The 18,448-nt window shown below is 37.6% G+C and overlaps 1 protein-coding gene across 6 annotated transcripts in view; it reads right to left on the bottom strand.

Annotated features, from left to right (window-relative positions):
- Positions 1 to 18,448, bottom strand: part of NPAS3 (neuronal PAS domain protein 3) — a 625,969-nt gene that overhangs the window by 5,987 nt on the left and 601,534 nt on the right. For all 6 annotated transcript variants that reach the window (XM_072865785.1, XM_072865787.1, XM_072865786.1 and 3 more), the window contains 2 exons: positions 17,423 to 17,529; positions 1,648 to 1,795 (listed from right to left, as the gene is read on the bottom strand). In XM_072865785.1, coding sequence (XP_072721886.1) covers positions 1,648 to 1,795; positions 17,423 to 17,529 — 255 coding nt within the window. The remainder of the gene's footprint in view (positions 1 to 1,647; positions 1,796 to 17,422; positions 17,530 to 18,448) is intronic.

The raw sequence follows: 18,448 nt of genomic DNA, 5'->3' as shown, positions 1-18,448 counted from the left end.
TGGATCTTTCGTGGATTCCAGTACTAGGAGAAATCTAAATTAAAAATACAAATTCAGTGGAGAAGTTAATCTTTCTCTAACAGACCAGTGAAGGGAATGCAGCAGAAAAATCAAGTTCTGGGAGGACACTTGGGGAAGACCACACAGCTTTTCTTTTTTTGTTAGGTATATTCTGTTGGCAGAGAAAATAATTTTGTGGGACGTTTGTGGACTGGGTTCACCTATTGTCTGGAAAGCAGCAAAGGGGACAGAGACAACTGTTCATAATTCTTATGGACCACTTTTCCAGCTAGAATATGAGCACATTTCTGGGCATTTTGAAGCCCTGTTAGGAATAGGGCAGTGAAGCTGTACTTCCAGTTCAGAATCGGCAGGCTTAAGTTGACCTCTTGAAATTCTGCATTCTGCCTCACTCTTGCAAAAAAAGACAAAAAAGTAGAAGGATAAGGATATATTTGGAAATGCCCATGCTCAGTTATAGCAGGACAGAAACATGCAAGTCCCAATGAACACTCCAGTGCTGTGGAAGGTTTCCCACAGTATCCCTCAATGCTCTCCTGCCAGGGGTTGCTTCCTCCTCTTCCCCAAAAGGGGAATCAAAAGTATTTCAACATGCAAGTTTAGGCAGGCACAGTCTCTTCAGGGCTTGCTGGACTTGGCATAATAAGTCACAATCTAACCCCTAGACATCACTTTGAACTCTCATGGCATCAAAGGGAATGTAACAAACCATGACAAGCAACTTAAAAGGAGAACAGGCCAGAAAATGACAATTGCATTTCATGACAATCTCAAGGTTTCAAATTTTATTTGTTTGTTTGTTCTGCTCTGGAACGAAACAGAAAATCCCCCAATCTCATTGAACATTTTCACAAAACAGAATATGTTGAAAGGTATTTTCACATGAGAAAGGTCAGGTTTATAATTCACTGTCTCTCAGTGACTGTTGGTCTTCCCTTGAGCTCAGAAACCAGTCCTTTAAAAATACCTGGGCTTTGGTAAAACAGAATTTCTCTGCCTTTAATTCAAGATATTATACTATTTCTGTTTAAAATAGTTCTAACAGTTTAAAATAGTTTTAATCACTACTTTTATTTTTAAATCCTATTTTGCATTTTTCAGTGTGAATACTGTCTGATGGTTACAGGAGCAACATATTAGCTCAAGGCTTTTCTCCTGAGAAAATTCCTCTCCCTGGAGTGAACTGGCAAACAGCTTTCAGAGACACTTTTTTGTAGCATTCCAGAAGTTTGCTTCCATGCATTTTCAATAACCAAATAAACCAGTGCCCAACACTTCACACCAGATTTTGTAACACAACTACTGAAAGTTGGTGTGGATCATTTTTATCTTTGAGCTCAGGTTGACTAGATTTCAGGGCAGTGGAGACATACAATAAAGTGGTGGAGGGTCTCTTTGAAGACTAAGGCAGCAAAATAATTCAAGAATATTCCACTGTACTGAAACATGACAGATGTCTGTCTCAGTAAATATAACCAAATGGCACTGTTTTTGAGGTGGACCTTATGAAAAGTTCTTCTCCTTAACTTTCTCCAGTAAGCAATTGGTTTTTCCCTAAAACTCTCACCAACAGAGACAAGCAACAAAGACAGCAGTTCAAGTGAGAGAAGTGACTGGAAGACCTACCTAAGAAGGTAATTGACCCAGATGATATTCTTCTCACTTGCGTTCTTGGCATTGACAGCTATGGTTGCACTGGACTGTATCCAGATATAACCTCCATTCTTCTGCATCCAGCGGTAATACTTTGTTACACATTGACCCTTATTCAGCACTGGCGAAAAAATACAAACAAAGCAGAAGCAAGATATAGTGTGTGTTAGAGCTGTGGTAAAATGATCTTCATTGTACAACATGCCAAAAGTATGAGCAGAAGATACTTGACTTCCTTTAGGTTTAATGCAGCATGCCAGTGAGATGACAAACAGGATCTGAAGTTCAGTATAACTAGTCGTATGTTTTACAAGTTTTTCAAGTATAATTTTAATCTGTTTTTGGAAACTCTAGTGGAAGAAGAAAAGTAAAAAGAACTACAAATCTCTTTGGTTCACAGAATACTTATTGCTGTGTGGACATTTTCAATGCACTCAATGTCAAATTGTAAAAAAAGAAAAGGAAAAAAAAGAGGCAAATGTATATGTGATTTATTCATAGCTCCTAGGTATACCTCTTTGAGATTCTGGATATTTGAAAGGTTTGGGAAGATAGTCTACCCCTGCTGCTTTGATCATTTCTCCTTATTGCAGGCGATATCAACCACTGAACTTATACATCTGTTTCTTTGATCTTGTCAAACAGAATTTACAGTTCTCAGATGAACAAAATTTCCACTGGTCAGTGGGGGGAAAGTCTTGGGAGAATTTACTTTCTACCAGAGCAAAGTAAATCCACCAACAGACTGAGAAAGAGGCCTAAGGGAGGCACAGAATGGCTTGGTTAGAGCCAAAGAGTGACAGCTCTCTCCAATGTTTGAAATATGCTAGGAAACAGAGAAACAAGTAAAAGCAATCAGTAATGTGAAACGGTGTTATTAAACGCTCACAGCAAGAAGGCTTAAAAATACAGATGTTTAAAGTAATACTTCAGCCAAAATATTGCCAAGTTGAAATGGATTTGGTTTATCTGATGCTTCAGTGTCAGGAGAAGGGGATGAAATGCAAATCTTTCCGTGGAAGGGAGCAGCATGGTTTTGAAGAAAACCTCAACTATACAAAATCTGGGTACTATTGTTACTGGAGCACTTACTCTCCTCTGCATTTCTCACTAATCCCATAAAGCTTTGTGCACTAGAGGGCAGTGTGCATTCATATACACCTTCTGCTTTTGTCATGTCCTTGTCTCCGTCTGCTAAAATGAAAAACCTCTAACTGCTGTAATAAATTTGGCTAAATTAGCTGCTAAATGGTTATCTCAAGTAATATGTATTTGCATTAATCATCTTGCTCTAAACCAGAACAAGCCAGAGTCCTAAAGACGTAGTAAATTCATATTGTCCATTTAATTACGGCTAATAAGTGCTTCATATACAATAGTTTCATGAAGTACATTTTGATTTTTTTTGTAGAGGGAAAAGAAAAAAGTCACTTTGGAAAAGAATAAGTATTTAACGCAGTTAAAGTTCCTACCATAAATGTGACAAACGACACTTTGGAGCTTTCAAGTTAACCAAATGTCTATACCCCTAATTATATATATGAATGTATCTATATCTAAATCCATGTACAACAGATATCTACAGAAAAAGATATTTACAAAGGCAGCCATACAAACACAGATGCTTTCTTACCTTGGAGGGATCCCCCAATCCCCACTCCAATTTTTCAACTACTGAATAAAAAAATGCATGTAAAAAAATGCAATGTAAAGTGAATGTAAAGTGCAAGTTAGGTTCAGCTGTAGTATGAACAAATATTTGTGATCTGGGTCCTGTTGTTTTTCAGCAACCTCTAGTTAACTAGGTTTGTTTCTAGCAGAGATCCACGTTTCCCTAAATTTTTACGTTTGTATTCCAAGCTCTAGATATTCTGCTATGATAATTCATTGGCTTCAAAACCTCATTATACAGCCTCATTTATGATAAAATATGAACAACTGACTACCCAGCATTTCTGTCAAACCAATGTTGTATGCCACTTTAGAAAACAATCTCACATAAATTAGCCCAACTTTATCAGTTATGAAGAATAAGGGAAGAAAAGTACTGCTGTAAGTTTTGATTACAGTAGACTTTTCCATTTCTGTAAAATAGGACATTCAAAATACTCTGCTTACAGCTGACAGTAAAACTGATATAACTGGAAGTCTGGAGTGATATTGGCTCCTTTCTGGAAACCTGAACACCCACAGGTTTGTGCAGAAACTAGTAAAATCCAGCTGCACTTGTACCTACTAACTATACTGTCATCTTCTTTACAACAGTTTCTATCTGAGGAGTTTACCATGCTATACCAAAGGATGAATCCTCACAACTTTTTTCACAACAAATTTTCATCAAGGATGATGAAATTTCATCAAGGATGAAAATACCAAAGGATGAATCCTCACAACTGCCCACATGCACATTTGAAAGTCAAGGTACCAGGTGAGTCACTAGCCAGTGACAGAAGAGCACATTGCAATTCTGCATAGTGATAGATATAAGGACCCAGATCCTCCAGCTCTTTCAGTCCATTTCATCCTAGACAAGTCCTTCCTCCTTCAGTACCTTTTATATTGGTTGTTGCACCACTGGAAAAGTCTATGTCATGAGCTGAACAGACCATTCATTTCAGAACTATGGAAAAAAGGGGAAAATTAAAACCTTATAAGTTACTTCTGAAGGAAAAGGTGCTTGCTTTTTAAGAAAGAGAATTCGGTGCGTCACAGTTGCATACAAACCATCCACAGTCAGAGTTCAGGCTCCCAAATTACTATACATCCAAAGAATATTTGCAATACTGTCTTGAAAATGAGCTTTCCATGAAGTTCATCTACCTTCAAATTCCACTCTCTATTTGGCCAGCTTAGATATATTACCACATACACAGGATTTTCCTTCCTGCGTCTGTCTAAAGCACGTTTCATATGAGAGATTTGCAGACCATGCTCTGAAGGAAGTCCCACGATTCAATATAAAAATTCTCTCTGTAAAGAGATTCTCTGGCAGACCAGCTGTGCCGCGCTGCTAAATCTGGTTCTTACATCCTTTGAGAGTGAACTAGGCACCCCCAAGCCAGTTCTGAAAGCTCATACTATATAGCTTGGGAAGAAATTTCTCAATGTGATGAAAGAGAAAGAATGAAAAAAAATTGAAATATTTCCTAATTTATGGTATTTTTTAACTGTTGGCATTGACAAGCTGAAACTTAGCAATCAGATGAGAATTTTGAGAAAACAAGCAGCTAGAAGGATATATCAGGAAGGGAAATCTATCTGGTTTATTGATAACCTAGTGTTACTGAGTAAAGCCCAGTTTCATTTTGAGGATCTTCAGTTTGCAGGTACAGGGAGCCCATTAATAAAGCTACTGATTTTGAGAAGAAATGAAAGTAAAGAATTAGTCCACCCTAAGCTCTGCTTGTGAAGTTGTGTTTTGTTACTAGCAACAGACCACGCATTTCAGCTTAGCATAAACTTCTGAAAAAGTAACGCCATGTGGACCACATCCTGAACTTATTCAGACTGTACTTAAGGCAAATCCCTTACTGAGAATCAGGGTTCAGCTCTGTGTTTTTGTACACTGAGAAATGCAAAAAGTTTTAAATTTCTATTTGCATTATACATGGAGTATCCAGTCTGGCAGGCAATGCAGTTACGGGGAAGGTGAGACTTGTGGCCACATCGGCGGGATGGCTCATGTGAGTAAAGTTACACGGGATTATGCAGGACTGGGTGTATCAGTCCATTTGTGAGAATAGCAGGGGAGGTGACTTCTCTTACAGGCTTAGTTTCTTTTGCTAACCAAGGCATAAGTTTCCAAAATATTAATGGGAGTTACATGTTTAAAAGAAAGAGGAAAAAAAAGGCCTTGTTACTAAGCCACATTGTGGGGAAATACAGAGAAATCTTTCTAACACTGGGTTTCAGCTTAATAGCCCTCAGGAACAATCTTCACAATGAGTCTAACTGTGAACAGGAGAATGAAACAAATCTTAAATACTAGGAACAGGATGACAAATATAATTATATATATACATATATATATAAAACCCCTTTAATCAAAGGGAATAACTGAGGGTTAATATTTTAAAACTGGTGACCTTTATGTTAGCTGCACAGATACATTCCCTAAAATGGTGGATGCTAAACTTGACTAAATTTTGCTGAAACATTACTTAGTTACTCAATTTGAATTCAGTGGTTAGCGTGCAAGAAATGCACAGTATGTCACACTAAGAACTAAAATAATCTCGCTTATTTCGCAAAGTATGAATATATTGCTATGTACATAGTTCCCAACAGAGGGATTTCAGTTTTCCTTGGTAGCTTTGCGCACAGCAATATTCTTGTAGCAGTGGAGTGAAGGAGGGGGGAGAAGAAGAAACAGACAGTGTTCTTTGCAGGAACCTATTCCTGTTCGAAAATCAAAATAAATCAGTACAAGTTTGTCTTCAGAAATATGGTTACAAAAAGAAAAAGAACATAGTTTCTTCCTGTAAGGCTGTTCCGAGAAATCAAAGCCAAAGCTTCTAAATAGTCAGTTGTGTTTTAAAAGAAGGAAGTAGCTTAATTCAGTTTGAAGAGGAGATGAAGAAATTGTATATCAAAAGCAGTCTTTTAGCGAAGTCTCTTACAAAAGGACATTTTACTCATGTGCCTATGCATTTAAAAGCTACACTATATTGCGTATTCAGGTAAGTATTGAGTAAATAGGAAATGATGAGATCATCTTACATATTCACACAGCTTCACAAAGAGGCTCTTTATAATTGGTGAAAATATTGAGGTTACATCTGCTGTGCTATTCACCCTTCTCCTTGAAATACCTTTATCAATGACTGGATGGTATTGATACTGATTTCCCCTTGTGATAAACTAATATTTTTAATTTACTGCATGAGGATGAAAATGTCATACTTAATACCATAGTCGGATACTTAGCTGCAGCCACAAGTACTCTTTCTACATTCACAAAACTGGCAGACGAAACATGAAAAGGAATACTGACTCTGTAATCTCCACTTCTCCACCTAAGGCCCAAGGCAAGCTGACAGGGTAACTTCATTCTGGAAACAGAGGGTTTTTTATTTTTTTAATTCTGGATTACTTTTTCTTCTGCTTTTGAAAACTGTGGGCTATAGGGGAATGAACCTGGCATAGACTTAAAACAAGTTTCTTTATCTGAAAAGTTACAGTCCTTGATGCTCACAGGAAGGTCATTTTCAAAACCCACAGGAAAAATAGCATCACAGCCAGAAAGAGTGCATTAAGTGCCTTATTTGCTTGTAACAGAGACAGTTTTTCATTTATAACAGCTCTGAGGATCAAGTGAGCCTTTGATGTTGTAAGGACTTTTCTATAGATTTTGCAATTAGTGAGTTAGATGTTTTAAATAGTAGGTATCCACAAACTGTATTTTAGCAATGAAAAAAAAGTACTAAGCAATATTTAGCAATGTTAAATGATGTTTGTTACTTAAACAGAATTACGAGCTAGATGATAGGAGACTTGTAGGCATTTGGTGAGCAAACGTGTGCCATCTACATAATTCTCCACAAACACTTCGACTTTGGATTTACTACCCGGGGTGGGGTGAGGAGGAGGGGATGTAAACCAGGACAGTCTGCAAATGTGTTCTCTACCCACCAGGACAAAAGTGTGGCCTCCACAGCAGATTGCTTGGGGAAGAATGCCACCTTCCCGTCACAAAAGTCCCCATGGGTCACGTTGCTCTACCTCCCCTCACTGCAGACAGTTGCTTACCAGCCCTGTGTGACTTACTGTATCGCAACAGAGTTCTCTTAAGAAAAATAGAAAGGTGATAACTGTTTAGAAAAATATTGGTTCTGTGAGGCTTTAGAAAGCTGCATTTTACTCACACCATATGACAGGAGAGAGCCTGAGTGCTGGACAGAGAACATCTTTTTTAGGTTTGGGTAGAATGCAGTGTATTGTGTCAATGACACTGACTGAGACTTGGCTGCTATCGTGATGTGAATATTAGACAGTAATAATTGCTGGCTTCTAAACATAAATTCATCTTTTCCAAAGTCAAGCAGGAAGTAGCAGGTCAGATTCATGAAAGAATACTGTACCTCACTGGTATCCAAACTCCCACCTAACTTCTTCATTCACTTGGGATAATTCTTTTAAGCACGTACAGTCACTCTAAAAATGCAATGGATTAATTGCTTACTTCTGCAATATGGAATACTGTTTAATCTTCCAGTGTAGGGATGTTACACACATAAATATCTGACAAATTAGGCAAAAATAAGTATCATCAACCTTGCAGGAAAAAAATAAAAAGCCTTAATCCACCATTTAGAAAAATTGGAAGGCTTAAGAATCTTTAAAAACTAAGCAATATTGTTCCTGCTTCACCAGAAAAGCAAATGCTAAAAGTGGTCTGAGTCAAACTGTTAAAAAAAATGTGGATTCATATTAGGATCGAAGTTTGTAGCTCAAGGTTATCACTTGCCAAATACAGTGATATATATAATTTCCACTCTTCTGTATATATATAATATATAATTTCCACTCTTCCATGGAAGCTTACAGCATGCATATCAGAAAACTTTTCTGTTTTTTCTATAGATAAAAATGATTTAAATAAACTAACTAAATAAGTTTATTTAATGATAAACTGGATTGAAAAATGAACACTAGATTTGTCTACCTAGGATTCTCTAGGTTTTCTTCTCTCTTTCTTAACTTTTCTTTTCCCTCATGATTTGTCTGTCTCCCCATGACTTTTAAAACTTCAATCCTGCCATAAAGTGATTTCCTTCTGCTAATATTGAAATGGTCATTTAGTAACCCAAGCCTGCTTTGAACACCAACTTCAGACAGAACTTCCATTATCATTAATGAACTCTCTCTGTTCCAACTGGAGTGGAAAATGAAATCCCTGATCCAAATTTTGCCCTCAGCTACTAAGATGCAACATCAGAGGAGAAGTTTGGCCCTGCTTGCCCAAGAAACTTAAATCTGTCCTCCATCTCTCCACTAATATTAAAGCCCATCATATGACAACCTATGTAAGATTAATGACTTTAGAACATAGCCCTTTCCATGCCAAATGTATCGGCAGACTATATACAGCTATATTTCCTACAAATAGGAAAAGAGATAGAAGTTTCATGGAAGCAGATTGGAAGCAATATTAATTTTCTTTTTGAATTTCACAGGTTAAAGACGGTCTGTTTCAAGGGACAGGATCCCTTTAAACATGCTTTCATTTCTGGGAAAAGAGTCCCTGTTTGGGTACCTGGATTGAGTGAAATGAGTGGTTTTCTCAGCCTTATCTCTAGAGGAAAGGGATCCACAGCACAGTGTCATGGTGGCATGGCACAACTGAATGTTCAAACACCCTTCTAACCACCACAAAGATTCATCACCATCTCACATTTGGCAGTAATCTACATTAGATATTTTTAAAGCATATTGTCCCTTTATACCAGATGACTTGTAAAAAGAAAAGAAAAGGAAAAAAACCAAAACTTTCCACCTTTCTCCACAAGCCTTAAAAAAGATAGATTAGCACTAACCAACCCCCCCCCCCCCCCTTGTAAAATAAAAATAAAAGAACTTCTGAACAAGTAAGCATCTTATGATCTCAGAACCAATACCTAGCAATCTGTGGACACTGGGTACAAAGGCTTCAGATGTTTGGCAGGGCATTCCCAGAAGCCCACTGAGCCAAAGTCCTGGACACCAGCCCACTCACTTTATAAGTTATCAGACATCAAAACCAACATTGATCCACCACTGTCCATATCACTCATAGATGGCAAAGCCACAAGTGATTTATGCAGGTTCTTTCAAACAAGTGCTAATAAGACCTATTGCCACACCGTCACACATCTGATATATGCTACACATTTTACTGATACTATTTTCATATCCTTCTGGCTTTGAAAACTGTCTCCCTCAGAGACACAAGGTCAACTGTCCAGACCTTTGAAAAATAAAATGAAGAGAAAAAAACCCAGTAGCACTAATGTGTTTCTAAAACTCTGGAAGGATCTGCAACAGTTTCTTCATACTTTCACATAGTGACATTTTAGGATGGGGTATTTCACAGCCTAGTAAACTACAAACAAGATCCTTAATCCGTCCTTGCATTTTCAATGGAGCACCACTGTTTCTGACTTAGACTACAAGGTGATACACACTTTTGGTGTCAGTAATCTTGGAGTGAACCTCAGCAATGAAGGTAAAAAGATACGTGGCTGAAGTACTTTTCTGCTTCATTTTTAAAATGGCATACATTTACATTATGTAGCAAAAGTCACTATAGAAATAGTTCAGTGGACAGAGTGAAGGTGAAGCTGCTGGAGGTGCACAGTGAAACCTTTTATTCCCATGGCTTTGCAATTTATCATGTGCTTCTGCAATCTATCACAAGAATAATATCAAAGTATAAATTCATCTTTGGGGTTGGAAATTTTGAGCACAAAGAGACTTTCAAAAAAATAAAGAAAATGATTAAGGTAGTAACTGGGAAACCAGAGGTTCCCAGCAGAAGTCAGAGCTCAACCTTCACTCTATAGCCCCTTAATGCAGTAGCGGTACTTAAAAAGCTGGTAGTACATGCATTTTTAATGTAAAAATAGGAGAAGAGTTTAGGTGTAAATTTCAACTGACTATGAGCTATTGGAAGACTTACAATGGAGAGCCTATAAACTGAAATGGGAACGTACTAATCAGTATCGCATTAGATTTAATTTGAAGATGAAATAGCATCAGGAATTAAGTTAAAGGGTTATTGATGCAAACTATATCTGTGGCATCTTGCAAAATAACTGTGTATTGCTAAGCTACAGAAGGCAAAACTCCGCAATTAGGTTCAGCAGCTAATGGTTTAAATAGCTTAAAGGTTTAGCTTTGTAGAGTTTTCTGGTTTGTTTACTATCCAAAAGATCTGATGCTTCTGGTAAACGCTCTTATATACTTTACATACAGAAAACATTTGTCCAATAGCACACAATTCGCATGTGAAAAAGCCACAAAACATCATGAGGATTAGAAATTTATTGGGATTTAAAATTATATCAGAATATTTATATGGATAATTAGAATACCAAATATTACAATAGCAACAACTGTCCTCCACAAAGAGAAATGTTAGCGGTGGTATAAATTCTCATCTCTCAAGGGATGAACCAACCATGAGTTAATAGCGTTTTATAGAGAAAACAAAGGTGCAAGGAGTACATAATTGCATGTTGCAGAGTGTTTTCCCCCTTCTTCTAAAGTAACTGGCTTTGGTCAGAGAGCAGACGAAGAAATTAAGCTAGACAGACCAGCATCTCTCATAACCCAAAGAAGCATTTGCAGGAGCAAACACAACATCTGCAGGATTTCAGAGAACGGCTAAAAGACATGAAACACACACTCTTGCTTAAGTGCACGTCTCTTAAGATTCATTAGGACTGAAAAACAAAGACTAGGCATGGGCTAAAACCAAAGTCCATGCTCCTTTTTTTCCTGGGATGAATCAAAAAAGTTTTCTTTATATGCTTCCATTTCTTCTAGTTTCTTATCTCCTGTTCCCTCATCTTGCTCTGTCACCACTATCTCCAGCCAAAAGGACATAAGGATGCCAGTCTCCAATGCAGAAATCTTTGCTGGCCCATAGTATGGACAGAGAGGAAGATTGTGCAGGTTGTCAGACCGACACTTCTGCAATACTTTGAAAACAAGATACACTAGACTGTCATCAGGATGCCAGGCGGGCTTGGTTTAAGAATTAGCTAAACACCAGACATTCTATCAGCCTAATTTAGAATCAATCTTGCTTTTTAGTGATGATAATAAACTTGTACAAACATGAGATTCATTTGTATATTTTAGCATTTTATTTCAGTCCCAAAATGCAAAACCTGACATTGGAATCAGTTTGATTTTTTTGGTGATTGAAGATATTAAGCACTACAAGAGCATTGAAATTTCGATCTGATTAGGATAAAAATTCCTCAGGATCAAAACACTTCTTTTTTTCCCCCTACAGTTTTACTAATTGTGTGCTACTTGACATTGCAGAGTTATTCCACAGCATGATAGCAAAATATGTGAAGTGTATTTTACTGTTAGAAATTATCAACTCATTCTATTTGTTTTTCATGTGTTTGAGGTTATTAAGAGAATAAAAAATTATAACTAATGTGCATAAGTTAAAAGGGTTAGTTCAACTACAGCTGGTAGGCTAAACTACTAAGCAATATTTTGTACAGCAATAGAATTTTTCTACTGAACATACATAAAAGAAATCATGAATATATAACTGATTTAAAAGAAGACTGAGGGGGTAATATCCCTTGAAAAATAGGAGAGCCATGAAAAAGGTGAATGTAGAATAGTTTATTTTCAGAAAGACTGGATTATTCTAACCACTGGAAACCAGATAAAGTAGATCAGAGGGAGTGCTACCAAACATACTCATCAGAGACCTTTGCTTTATGGGAAATGAACTGCCCTGGCTCACTGTTCCTGAGGAATTGTATTTCTTATAGCTGTAAATCAAATCCTGAAGAAACAGGATGATATTTTCTAAGCAATAGCTGAGGACAACAAGTATCTTTTTTGTCAGTGTCAGGTTTCTAAATTTAGACCTCAATTAGGATTCCAAAATGAAAAAGTACGTATTATATACCGATATATACTTGTGACAGTGTTCTTACAAGCAGTGTATTAATTTTCAAATGGTGGCACGTTGTCCTATATTTGTCCCAAAGTATATTCATGGTTGCCTTCAGAGGTCTTGACTTTTATCCTTCCTCACTGCTTTCTTAATGACCTTCATTGAACAGTAACATCAAGTACCTGATGTTCAATGAAGATCATTAATTTTTTTCAATTAAAGGGAAGATGTGTACTCCTACAGCATGTGAGACCCATTCACACTTCTTAAATCAAAAAGGGGTGTTATAGACTTCTGTATGATAAGTGTCAACCAAAGGGAAACACGTATGCACAGCATCATATTCCAGAGAGCAGCGAGTGTCAATTGCCCTTGCTGAGCTCTAAGACCTGATAAAACAGTAATTTTATTAATCTGCTTGATTTCTAATATTGATTTGACATAAAATGTATCCTGCTAGCTTTAAGATCAGGGATATTTTCTTGTCATTGGAACAAGGGCAGTTCTACCCATGCAGGGACTCATGGCTTGGTGAAGGTGTATGAACTGCCCTATGCTTGACGGGCAGTTCAGCCCTGCTATGTTTCTATGCAGAGGTAAGTAAAAAGAGAGGATCCAATCACCTTCCCCATTCTTACAAGCGGTAAAGTAGAACTGGGGGCATGAGGGGTCTTTCTAGGGTGTTAGTTCTAGATGCACAACTATGAAATGTAAAACATTCAACTGCAACTCTTTCATGCCACATATCCTAATCAACAGCTCTGTTAACAGAGATAGGATTAGGGACTGTATCTGAGCCAGGGTACAGCTAGACCTGCAATTTCTGAGGGCTCAGATTCAAACACAAGTTGTTGCAGTTTAGCCAGTTGTTGTGTGTCAGCTGAGCCAACAGCTGAGCCATGATGCTGGATGGTGTACAGGCTGTTAGACTAGAGAACATTTTAACTATAATCTCTGTGAGAAGGACTTGATTTATGATGTGATATCTGTCAGGATTCTACCAGCAATTTGTACAACAAACACAGCGAAGACGAAAAAATGAGAAGTTTCCCAAACTTCTGAAACCAAGAAGCATTATAAAATGGGAAAGAGATTAATAGGGTAGAATTGTAACACCAAACAGTTGGCTGGGAGATTTGCAACAAAAGTGATCATTGAAAGTCTGAATGAAACAAGATAGCAAGAATATCCCTAAGCTTTTTATTTCTGTGTGAAAAAAAGAGATGCTTCAATAACTTGTGGGATCACCACCAGGTATTATTGTGTTGGAATAAATGCAGGCATATGTAGAGTATGAATGTTGTTTTATTAATCCATGAGGGCATCAAGGTATAATTAACATAAATCTCTAAGTAGAAATCTTGACCCCACTGAAACTAATGGAATTTTTGCTATTTACTTCACTGGGGTCAGAATTTTAGTCCATATAAATTTGCTTTTTTAGGGCATAATCCCCATGTCCATTGAAGCCAATGAAAGCTTTTCCATTGACTGTAACTGACCTTTCATTAGGGCAGCAGTTCCCTTACAAAAGACTGTTGTCACTGCTATAGTCCTGCAGACCTTCTTCACCATTATACTTGTTATGGTCACATTCCTGAAACTGCTTTTGTCTTCTTTTATCTGAGATAGCATTAACAAGGCCTGTTTTTCAAAGTTTCTAATGGGCTTCTATGATCTGAAGCCATCAACAGCCCTCTTGATTTTTTTCCGTGTGATTTTGTGCAACATTTTCTTCTGTGCTTGTTTTCCTCTTTGATGTCTTTGAATAACCTGGATGAGAAGGCAGGATGTACTGGTCTTACTTTTTCCATTTTTTTCTGATATGTTATCAGTGAATAGGCAGAGTAGCAGCTTTATTTGTGTTTCTTTTTACCCTTAGATCTACCATTGCAATTTGGGATTCTTCTTGTTTTAATCTTTAAAAATTATTTTCTCTTCTGTAAAAATCAATCAAGATTTTTAGCTGCATTCTGCAGTCCTCCATCAAACACAACTTTTTCAGTTTGCTGCTTTCTCAAGTCCTGCTTCTACTTTTCAATAGGGCTTTCTAACCATTACTTTAGCTTCCAGCTCCTCTTCAAAATATTGCATAATATTGCTTTTTTTAAATTGTAACCTCAAGCAATTATTTCCTATGTTGTACTGGCAAGTCTCCTGCATTGTCTGTTGTGAGGAACTGCAGTTCTGCTGGGTTTTACCTTCTACAGCCAGTGTCTGCAAGTTCCTGAATTTTAGCTCTAATTTTATTTAACTAAACCGGAGGATTTTCTCTTTCTAGTTTGGTTTGAAACTTGATTTTCTAGGATGGACAAGTTGCTATGAAGTATTTTGGGGTTTTGCGATTTCTTTCTCTTGGTTTTTTTACAAAGTTTTTCTACAAAGTCGAGCATCTCTCTGGGCAAAGATATGAACCACTTCAGCTTCTGCAGGACTTATAATGGGCAGGTATACTTCCTGAGCTATTCCCAAGTCTAATTTAAACTTGCAGATCTTTCATCCAGAGCATGAGTTTGAACAACATGAAAAGACAAATGCAAAGTCCTGTACCTGGGATGGACTGATTCCCTGCAATGGTACAGGCTGGGGGCTGACTGGCTGGGTTGTTGCTTTGCGGAAAAGGACCTGGGGGTCCTGGTGGACACTGTGCTAAGCATGAATCAGCAGTATGCTCTATGGACTGCACTAAAAAGTGTATAGCCAGTAGATCACAGAAAGTCATTATTCCCCTTCACTCATCACTCTTTAGATTGCATCTGGAATCTAATTTTAGGGTCCCAGCACAGGAAATATATTGATAAACTTCAGTGAGTTTAGCAGAGGTCTGTCAAGACGGTCAGGGGCTGGAGTACTTGCCCTGTGAGGAAAGGCTGTGGGACCAGGTTTGCTCAGCCTGAAGAAGAGGTGGCTTCTGGGGGACCTAACAGCATACCTGCGAGGAGGTTACTGCAAAGATAGAGCCATGAGCTGCACAATCAAAACAGGGAAATTCCAACTAGATAGAAGGGAAAAAAAATCACTGTGAGGATAATTAAGCCCTTATTAAGGATAATTAGAACAGGCCACTCAGAGAAGTTGTGGAAAGTCTGACCTTGAAGGTTTTCAAGATCAACTAGACAAAGTGCTAAACAATTTGCTTTGACTCAGTGTTGATCCTGTTTTGAGCATGAGGTGGGACTAGATGATGTGCCAGAGTCCCTTCCAACTGAATGATTCTATGAACACCTTGTTCCTATAAGTCAAGAGAACAACTATACATAAAAGATGTAACCAGCCTCATCTACTGAAAAAAAATTAGCCTAGCAAGAATAATTACGCTGTAGCCACACAGCCAAGTTTGGAACCCCACTGTGCTGGATGCTAATAACAGGAGAAAGTCCCTATGTTTATAAAGCTTGCAATCCAATCAGCTGAACTGGACATACGCTGAGAGCAGGAACACAGTAAGGTGAAGTGATTTTCTAGAAGTCATTACTGTCTCCAGGGTCTCCTGAGTCCTAGTCCAGTGCTTAAACACTGGACCACACTGCATTCACACTGTCTGCATAGGTCTCTCAGTTTTCTGAAGATGAATGTTTCATAAAGCATATTCTATTTCAGAGAGAAGTGGTCATTCAGAAGATTAAGGTCTTTTTCAAATGGGATGTTCATCTCTGCCAGGTGGTATGTTAAGTCTGAGTCATAAATATCTTTTATTTCCTCGATCAGACAGTGCAGTGGAAGTGCAACTTGTCATTTTTGACTTCCAGTTTCAAGAGCACCAAGTAAGTTTCTGAATTTGTTCCTTCATTTCTGAGCAACTGACATATTCTCCTGAATATTAAACACTCAAAATGTAAATGATGCAAAATTACTTTGTTTATCATTTTGGGTAGTTGATTTTATTTTTTTCCACAGAAATGTATCTAACCTGACCTTCTTATGCCAAATGCACTTTACCTTCTAGAAACTTCAGGGACTATTTGAGAGCTTTACAGAGCTTGATACTGTTGGTGGCTGCCATACATTGTCAGAGAAGCTGTCCTTGTTCTCCTGCTTTCCAGTTGCAGTTATCCTTCTAACTTCCCTTGCAGATCAAGCAAGGTACTTTTGGACTGAAGATTTATACTGCCTTCTATTGCTGTCATATGGTTTTGTAAAAGCTAATTAAATGTGGCTGTATTTGGGTTGCTACCCCTTTATTAGGAAATGCTAGCAGGACATGGTGCAGGGGGAGCAGAGTTAGTCAAATCTGGGACTCTGAATTTAAGAGGCAGTTTGCAGATAGTCTTTTACATTAAGAAAAACACACAAGTCAATCATAAACGCAGTCAGTCACTGAAACTTCCAAAGAATTATCTGGCTTCACTGCAGGCACAGATAAATTAGAGATTATGGGCCTAAATCTCTTTTCGCACCAGGGTAAATCAGGAGCACCATCACTGAAGTCAACAGATCTCAACAAGAAAAGAATTAGGCCCTATGGCTTTTAATAAGAGGAGTACAAAGAGTTTAATTACAAGGAATCAAGCTGAACCTCCCTTCCCCCATACACAGACGTATGCACATGCTCTCTCTTGTAACATTTTTGTACTTCTGTTATCCTGATCAGATACTACCTGGGTGCAAATAACAGGGACTTAGATGCCATAGGGATGCGGGCCATTTAGATGTTAATACACGAGGTGGTTAAAACTCTGGTAAAGCTGTAGCTCAGTTCTGTATTGAAAAACCTGGTGAAATCCCAAATATGCTGCAGTTTTTGACCTCCACGTTATGACTCAGAAATAAAAAACAAAGAGAGGAGTTCATTTTCTGTGCTAGGGAGGGTGTTTCTCACCTCAGCAATACCTCTTTGAAGGAGTAAAATAATGCACAGCACGTGTAAATGAACAGCTGCTGGAAACTCTGGTAATACAAATATAATTTTTTATTCCCACATATGTGAACAATCTTACATGTCTATAAAAAGACTTGAAGATAAATCATATAAAAAGTTATATTTGAGCCACCCTCTCTGAAACCCTATGACAAAAAAATCATGTGCAAGATGAAGACCCCAGTCGTGGAATATAAATAATAGTTCAGGAACAATCAAGTGTTGTACCAGATTATTTTGACAAAAATGGAAGTACTTACAGTCTAAGTGACTATGTCTGATGCCTTCCACATCTTCAGCATGAATGAAGTGGTAACATCTCTTTCCTACGATATCTACAGGGGTCAGATCCATGTAATCACTAATCCTGAAAAGCAAAAAAAAATACAGCCTATAGTTCAAGAAGAAAAAGAATACAACAACTGTCAAATGACTCAGAAAGTGAAATCTGCTAAAAAGTTTTTCACCCCTATACTAATTTAAATGGAATATCTGTACAAACAAGACACAGCGTTAAAGGAAAAAAAAAGAAAGAAAACGTTTTTTAAAGAAACCTTGAAATCATTTTATCCATTTAAATAAGTGGAAAGTTAAATTCTAGTGCATATTCTCCCTGTGGCATAACACCAAGACAATATAATTCCATGAAATTGTAAAGCATTAGCAACAATCCAAAATCCTCATTAAAAGACCAAGATGATTCAAGGTTACATAATAAAGTAAAAACATGTTATGTTTATACCAAATGATTAGAGACACATTTCATTTCAACAGATTGGTCTTCTATTTGGTATATTCATGAAAAAGCTCTTCAACCATTTCTTGGCACCAAGTCCAAACTGATATTTCAAGGGATATAATTTAAATGCTGAGACATACAGATGCCTCAGGGTGTTATCTTTTTTAGTCTAATTCATTTGGGAGCTCAGCTTTCACTCTGGGCCCTTTCAACTGGGACTTTGTTGTTTATTGCACACAGAAACTTTAAAATCCATTCTGCAGACCTTTGTGTGTGTGCCTCTGTGTGTGTGTGTGGCTGCGTGCTTGTGTCTATGTGTGTGTGTAAACTTCTGTCATGGAGTGTCAAGATGTCAATGTCCTTAAATGCAGTGCAGAAAATAACAAAGCAATTGGAAAATGCCTTGCTCACACAAGCATTTAAAAGTATGTCTGTTTTCTAGAAATGGAATCATTTTTTAGGGTTTGAAATATGCTGCAATGATTGGGGTTAAGCCCACTTTGCAATTGTAAGATATAATTGCCATCCATTGAAGGGAGTTGTAAGA

This window comes from Ciconia boyciana, chromosome 6, assembly GCF_034638445.1.
Source record: "Ciconia boyciana chromosome 6, ASM3463844v1, whole genome shotgun sequence".
In the NCBI taxonomy this organism is placed as follows: Eukaryota; Metazoa; Chordata; class Aves; order Ciconiiformes; family Ciconiidae; genus Ciconia; species Ciconia boyciana.
The sequence above is the reverse complement of the archived record's forward strand: the minus strand, read 5'-3'. Positions and strand labels throughout refer to the sequence as shown.